At 51.5% G+C, this 7,776-nt stretch overlaps 1 protein-coding gene across 1 annotated transcript in view; it reads left to right on the plus strand.

Moving 5' to 3' along the window:
- Positions 1-4,138, plus strand: part of LOC102004573 (protein-glutamine gamma-glutamyltransferase K) — a gene marked incomplete at its 3' end in the record, with an annotated part of 29,005 nt that extends 24,867 nt beyond the window's left edge. The window contains 5 exon segments of the mRNA XM_005377020.2: positions 2,162-2,250; positions 2,776-2,929; positions 3,033-3,314; positions 3,460-3,620; positions 4,002-4,138. Of these exon segments, the coding sequence (XP_005377077.2) occupies positions 2,162-2,250; positions 2,776-2,929; positions 3,033-3,314; positions 3,460-3,620; positions 4,002-4,138 (823 nt within the window).
- Between the last annotated feature and the right edge of the window lie 3,638 nt (positions 4,139-7,776).

Raw genomic sequence — 7,776 nt, forward strand, 5'->3', positions numbered from 1 at the left:
AAAAAAAAAAAAAAAAAAAAAAAGTAATGGTAAAATAGTGTATAATTGTATAACAAAAAGTGTAAACACTTCTGGTTTTTTCTTTCATCATCTGTTTTTGTTTGTTGTTGGCGTTTTGCTTTTTTTGTTGTTTTTTTGGCGGGTTTAGAGGGGTTAGTTGTTTTTTGAGACAGCGTCTTGCTATTTAATCCAGACTAGTCTTGAACTCACTTTTTAGCCTAAAATGGCCTTGAATTTGCAATCCTCCTGCTTCTCTCAAGTGCTAGAATTACAGGTAGGCATAATCACACTGGCAAGATGGTTTTTTGTTTAAGTAAGTTTCTACTTTCTTTTTGGGAGCCCATTCCAAACCTGGTCCATCATGAACCCAGAACCTTGGGCATCTAGACAAGCACTCTACCCCTGAGCTATATCCCCAGCCCAGACCCACAATCTGTACTTTTAGAAGTTTAACCTGGTAGTTCTGTTTTGTTTTTCTTTTGGTACCGGGAATTGAACTCAGGACCTTGTGCTTACCACGCAGGCACTTGTGCCACTGAGCTACATCTCCAGCCCAACCTGGTGGTTCTGAAGACCTCCTGGGTTTGAGACATACTCCATGCCCTGTGAGACACATGCGAATGGTGGCCTGCAGAGGTGGAGAGACTTTGTCTGGGACTCAGAGCACTAGAATCAGAACAAATCCAGTCCCACCCTCTCCTTTGTTGAAATGCACTCTTATTTTCACCAAGTTCCTCTCCTGTTTGTTCCATTACTTACTATGAGTGAGATGTATAATATAGAAAACTCAGGGCTCAGGATTCAAAGAAAAAAAACAGCCCTTAAAACATAGCCCTCAGATGTAACCTGGGGTGACATAACCTATCACCCACTTGTCTCTCTCTTTTTTTTTCTTGTCTCTTTTCTATATCCACAAACATATTTCTGTAAAAATGAGGCCTCCTGTACACTCTGCTCAGAGGTCCCTACTCCTTCCAACCTTCACATTCCAGCCCAGTTGTCCTGGGACGCCCTTCCGGCTGTTTCTAGCCAGCCCCTTCCCCAGGTCCAACAGCCCCTCCCCAGGTCCCAGCCTACATTCATCCACTGGTCTCTTCCCAGACCCCTCCCTCTCAACCATCTGTGTAAATGGTGCCCCCTGAGTTGTACAACCTAGTGATGTCTGAGCGATAAGAACCACCTGGCCCTGGCACTGGGGACTCTGAGTTCTGGCCCCTCTCTGAGGAGAGGTGGGGTGGGCAGCTGCCAGGGGACCCTGGGACCAGCCAAGCCAGGCCTTGACTCCACCTTGATCACTTCTTAGATGAGGCACCTTGGACCTTTAGGCTTTGGTGTTCTTGTGTACAACATGGGAATAATATATACCTTATAAGTACTAAATGAGAAATCATACACCAGAGAAGACTAGCAGCATGCCTGGAACATTGTAGCCATTCAGTAAATATTTAGCTCTTTCCATCTGTCTCATAAGATCCTGGCATCTACTTCACCTGGCTGAGCCTGTTTCCCCATGCGTAAAAGGAGGCCATCACATTAGGTGTTGTTAAGATTCTTTCCTGTTGGGCAGCCCTCACTTCCTGCTTGCTCTCTTCTACACAACCTCCGCCTGCCAGCCCATCTCCTCCAGAAAGCCCTCCTAAGGGAGAGGCTTAGAGACAGACCTTTCCCCCATCCCCACACCCTACTTCCCAGTAGAGAGGACGGAGTGGAGCGCAGAGCTCAGATGTTGTGAATCCTTCTGAGATGGCAGAGGTGGTGTCATTGTTCTCCCAGCCAGCCAGCAGAGCCACTCTGGGTCCTGGGTTGGTCCTGAACAAGGACAGGGGTCCTCAGGGGGTGTCACAGACACCACCCTATCTTCAGCTAGCCCAGAGAGTGTGCTTATGACTTGGCTATGAAGGCCAAGCCTACCCTGGTCCACAGGTTTGCTCCTGACCCCGTCCTCTGGCAGAGCTGTCCGGGCTTGGGAAAGCTGACTGCTCTCTTTGTTTTCCCTCCTGTGGTTTGACTGAGTGTCAGCTGGCCCGGAGTGGCTGGATGAGGGCTGCTGGCCTTGTCCAAAGGCTACGAGCCAGTGGGTGTAAAGCCTGGTAGATGGAAACCTGAGCTGACCCTCTCAGCTTCCTCAGGACCCTCACCTCTGCCCTGCCTCACTCCCTAGGCATCTTCTGCTGTGGTCCCTGCTCTGTGGAGTCCATCAAGAATGGCTTAGTCTACATGAAGTATGACACACCCTTCATTTTTGCTGAGGTGAGGGCTGGGCTCCAGGTGCCCCCTCAGGCCACCTGGAATGATCAGAGCATTGGCTTCAGTCCTGGGTCCTCTGGTCCCGACCTCACCGCTGACTGACTAGCTGTGTGACCTTGGGCAAGTCACTCATTCTAGAGGCTTAGTTTCTTCAGCTGTAAAAAGGGGATAATAATGGCTGCCTTGCTTCCTGCACTCAGGATCAAAAGAGATAATGGGTATGAAACTGCTTCATAAGTCATAAAACCAGTGAATGAGCATAAGGGATTACTGTTATTAATGCCAAAATGTGCAGCAAGGAGCCTCCCAGACCAGCTTCTCCCCACACTCTGGCCTCATCTGGCTCGGCTTGGAATCTCCCAGGGCCCCTCCAAGGAAGCTTTCCAACAGTGACCCTGGTTCTGCCCTGCAGCAACAGGGATTGTCGCGGGGGGTGGTGGTGGTGGTGCAGGAGTGACATGGGACTAGGGGGCCAAGCCACTTCCACACCTGGCTAACTCAGTCCTTCTCACCCCTCCTCCCCAACAGGTGAACAGTGACAAGGTATACTGGCAGCGGCAGGACGATGGTAGCTTCAAGATTGTGTATATAGAGGAAAAGGCCATTGGCACGCTCATTGTCACGAAAGCTATCAGCTCCAACATGCGGGAGGACATCACCCACATCTACAAGCACCCAGAAGGTACCAGTCCCCCAGTCCAGCCAGCCCCATGCCCAGTGTTTCTGCTGAGCGCTTGCCTACCCCGGCCAGAGCTGGGACCTCACCCTTGACCCTCAACCTCCAGGCTCAGAAGCAGAGCGGAAGGCAGTGGAGACGGCAGCTGCCCATGGAAGCAAGCCTAACGTGTATGCCACCCGGGACTCTGCCGAGGATGTGGCCATGCAGGTGGAAGCAGAGGATGCAGTGATGGGGCAGGATCTGACAGTGTCCGTGGTGCTGACAAATCGCGGCAGCAGTCGCCGTACCGTGAAGCTGCACCTCTACCTCTCTGTCACGTACTACACTGGTGTCACTGGGTCCATCTTCAAAGAGAGCAAGAAGGAAGTGGCGCTGGCCCCAGGAGCCTGTAAGTGCGCCTCAGCCTGCCCTGACCCCTAGATGGCCAAACTCCCAGGGCTGTAGATGAGGAGACCCCAGACCAATGGGAAGCACCCGGGGAAGGCCTCATCTGGGAAAGCAGGCCTCAGTGACCCCATGCCACTTTCCCCCAGCGGACCGTGTGACTATGCCCGTGGCCTACAAGGAATATCGACCCCACCTCGTGGACCAAGGAGCCATGCTGCTCAATGTCTCAGGCCACGTCAAGGAGAGCGGGCAGGTGCTGGCCAAGCAGCACACCTTCCGTGTGCGCACCCCGGACCTCTCCCTCGCGGTAAGTGCAGCTTTCTGGGTGTGAGGGGTGGCCAGTGAGCCGTGACCAGGAGCTGAGGGAAACTGGGGGAGAAGGGGGAGGGCACTAAGCTAGGAGCAGGCTAGCCTGACGGGCCTTTCTAGGAGAAAAAGTTTAAGGACCAGCTCTGGGCTCTTGGAGCTCTGTTCCCTCATCTATAAAACAGGATCGAATGTTCCTGATCCTGTGGTAATTGTGGGTTGGGTTGGAATTTCCCCTGTGACGTTTGGGAAGCCTCCAATCAGGAGCAGAATATGAGACTTGGGAAATTTTGATGCTAAGTATTCATTCCCCCCTCAAGAGCAGCATGCAGCCCCGTGTGTTTAGCCAGGGTCTCTGACGTAGGATGTGCCTCTCTTTCAGTTACTGGGAGCAGCCGTGGTTGGCCAGGAGTGCGAAGTACAGATTATCTTCAAGAACCCCCTGCCCATTACCCTGACCAGTGTCGTCTTCCGGCTCGAGGGCTCCGGGTTACAGAGACCCAAAGTCCTCAATGTTGGGTAAGTCTGGCCTCTCCTGCTCTGTTGCCCTCCCTTCCTCCAGGCTGCCTTGGGCCCCAGCTTTGCTTTCTGTCTGGACCAGGACCCTACACAGCACTGTGGGACCAACTTGCTCAGTTCAGTCTGGCCAGCGTTAGGGAGGCCTGCTGGGGCCTGTGCCACGCCCATGTTCCTGTCTCACCCCACCATCTAATTAGGGAGTGAAACTCCACATAGGAATCATGAGCAGGCAACACTTGCCCCACACTGAAGAGTTGACCAGGCACTTTCAGGAGTATTATCTCACTTGGAGATCACTGAAGCCCTTTAGAGATTATCATATGACTAAAAGCAAAGCTGTAGAACCTTGAAGACCTAGGTTCAATTCCCAGCTCCATCACTCCTGGCTAGGTCCCCTAGAGCAAGGGATGTGGCTCATCTAAGCCTCAGTGTTCTCTCCTGTCGAGGGGGGACACAATAGTCCCTGGGCTGAGGGTTGATTAGTTCAGTGCATGGCTCAAAGTTAGTGTTCTGAAAAGAACACTGGATGTTATTTTCATTATTGCCATCATCACTTGCCAGATGGGGAAGCCAGTGGCCGTGTACCACAAGGTCTTACAGCGTAGTGGGAGTAGACTCTGCTCCCTCCACCATGGCACAAACCACCAGGCCCTCAATTGCTGCCTGGTTTGTGCCATGAGAGCTAAGCAGCAGTTCCTGCTTAGGGAAGGGAAGGAGCCCTGTGCCAGGCCCTTTCGCCTAGGCTGGGGCTGGCCACAGGTCAGGTGAGACTCCAGGCAGCACTATTCCTAGGCCTGAGACTGTCATCTCTGACAAACATGTGTGCTCTGTTTTTTCCCAGGAAAAGCAAAGGAAAAGCAGGGCTGCCCTTTAGGTCAGCTTTCTGGGGGTAGGAGCAGGCATTTTCCTGTTCAGAGAAGACTCCTGAGGGAGAACAGCACCTGTGAGAGAAGTTAGAGGCGAGGCAGAGAGCCCTTCCCACTCTGCCCACCCCCGTCCCCACACCTGCCCTCCCAGTGGTGGCTGCCACTTTTGCCATCAGGCCAAAGCTGAGAAGTTTGCTCTCCTGAACTTTGCCCCAGCCTGGGCCCCTTCAAACTCTGTGATACCTCACCAATCAGCTGTCCTCAGTCACACTACAAAGGCCTCTGGCAGCTCAGGTAGTGGAGCTTGAGACCCCACGTAGCCTGCTGGTCCTGCCCGAGATGTCTCTCACCAGCACTTCCACCATGCTGGAGGGAGGCTCCCCTGTCCTGCAGGGTCCTGAGACCAGACACCCCTCAACACTTCCACTGAACCATTGACTATGCCTTACCTGGAAATGAGGGAAAAACCACCATGCTGAGTGTCAGGATACCTGTCCCCTCCCCCAACTGGGTCTTTGCAGCAGTTCTTACCCCGTCTGAGGGCCCTTAGTCTGGCTACCGTAAATGAGAGATTATGGCCTCTCAAGGCGACATTTTGTGACTCCTTCACTGCTGCTAACTCAGACTAGGGCATCCAGGACATTTGGAAACCTTGAGGAAACATCCCTGAGCTGTTGGTTCAGATGCATTAGATTCCAAGACAAGTGTTACTTTGCCTCCCATTTGCACATCAAAGCAATGGTATGGTGTGGAACCCCATTATACAAGGTGTGCCACCCCAGCGTGGTGACTGGCCACTTAATAAACATTCCAGGACTTACTCCTCCAGATGAGTGCTGTCACCATCAAAACAGTCACAGGGAGGCTAGAAGTCTGTCCCAAGTCCTTCTTGGGAATTTCCCTCAGAGCATGAGTCATGCTGTCCATAATACCCGTGGAGTGGGCAATTTCCCTTCTTGGGCAGTGGATTTGACTTTGAGAAAAAGCCTGAAGTCATGGAGCACTAAGGTTAATTAACAAGGTAAACAAACAAGGAGGATATAATGTCCTTTTCATTCAGAGAAAGGTGTATCCTGCTGGCTTCGCTTCCGCAGCACACACACAGAGACAAGGTGTGCTGTGAGGGAGGGGCAGGCTGCCTCTGTGTGTCCCTGCGTGCATGTGGGTGTGCATGTGTGTGTGTGTGTGTGTGTGACTTAAACAAATCTGTGAAAAAGTCCAAGAGTTTCATTTTGTTGTGTCTGAGACAGAGTTTCACTATGTAGCCCAGGCTGGCCTTGAACTCATTGTTGTAGCCCAGGCTGGTCTTGAACTTGTGCCGATCCTCTTACCTCAGCCTCCCAAGTGCTGGGATTACAAACATGCGCCACCACGCCTAGCTGAAGTGCATGAGTTTTTAAAATGTTTCAAGCCCTGTCAGCATGGCTGAACTAGTACCCAAGTGGAGGGGAGCACTCTCCAGGATGTCTAAGCTCTAGTATGCACCGCAGGGAGTTACTTCCATTACCCACGCACAGCTACAGGACATTCCAGCTTTAGCACCTGGCTTGTACGCAACTTCAGCTCAAAGGCAGAGGTGTGGCACAGGCCTCACCTGACACTAAGTCCAAGGCTGGACTTGACCTTGCCAGCTAGGACCTAGAATGAGGATTCTTATGAGAATAATGTTAATTATTGTACTAGAAAGTTTAATTTCTGATATTTTACAATTAAATGATAATATAATACACTTTTGAAGGCTACTCTGAATCGAAACAACTGTTAACCTGGTGTCTATGGAGAAATGGACAAAAAATTAATGCAGATTTGTAATGAGCCAAAATATAACCTGTTAAACTATAGGCTTCATGTTAGACTTGCTAGCATGATGTACTCTGCTGCTTCCCTCCTTCAGGGACTCAGAGCACCTTCAAGGCCATCTGATCTCACCTCTCAGTTAATTCACTTCCATTTTATGGACTGGAAAATGAGAATCAGAGAAGCTAAGTAACTTGTCATAAACCACATGGCTAACAAGCAGTAGGAGTTAAGCAGCCCAGGGAACCCTCTCAGAAGCAAACTGCAGGTACAGGCCTTGGTCCACAGAGAGCTCATCTTCAGAGTTAGGGATGTGGGCTCATTCCCCTAGAGGACTGTGCTGAATACACCACCCAAAGAGCCTCCAAAGAGGGACCCCAGCACAGGCTTGGGCTGAGTGAGTGCCAGAGGTAAGGATTTAGGCAGAGGAGGAAGGACAGAGTCTAGCAGGCACTAGTAGCTGCAGTCATAGTGTGTAAAACATAACATGCGAATTCCTGCAGGAGCTCAGACAGGGCAAGACTCATTTCCTTAGGAGCAGGAAGTGTGCAGGAAGCCCTCACTGAGGAGGGAGGAGCCTGGCCTTGGCGGAAGAGGAAGGGTGGGAGGTACAGCTAGGCGCTCAGGCCAGCAAAGGCAGAGATGCAGAGCATGAGGAAAGAGGGGAGCCTGGGGAAGGGAAAGGTCTGCAGGGCTGGTCTGCAGGAGGAATGCTGGGGTGAAGCTGCTGTGCAGGCAGCAGGAGCTGAGTCAGATGAGCCTGTGTGACAGGTTAGGAGCACAGAGCTTATCCCACATGTGAAGGAAGCCAAGCCCTTGGAGGATTTAGTTTACATCAGAGTGGTCAGCAGATTGGAATAGAAAGTAAGCTGGGAGGCAAGGAGGCCAGGAAAAAGACGGTGAAATCATGATTCCCAGAAAGGTGGTCCACGAATGAATTTTCAGAGGTTCATGCAAAAGAAGACACAGGGGTGT

The sequence above is a fragment of the Chinchilla lanigera genome, unplaced genomic scaffold, assembly GCF_000276665.1.
Source record: "Chinchilla lanigera isolate Chin_1 unplaced genomic scaffold, ChiLan1.0 scaffold00008, whole genome shotgun sequence".
NCBI classification, from domain to species: Eukaryota; Metazoa; Chordata; class Mammalia; order Rodentia; family Chinchillidae; genus Chinchilla; species Chinchilla lanigera.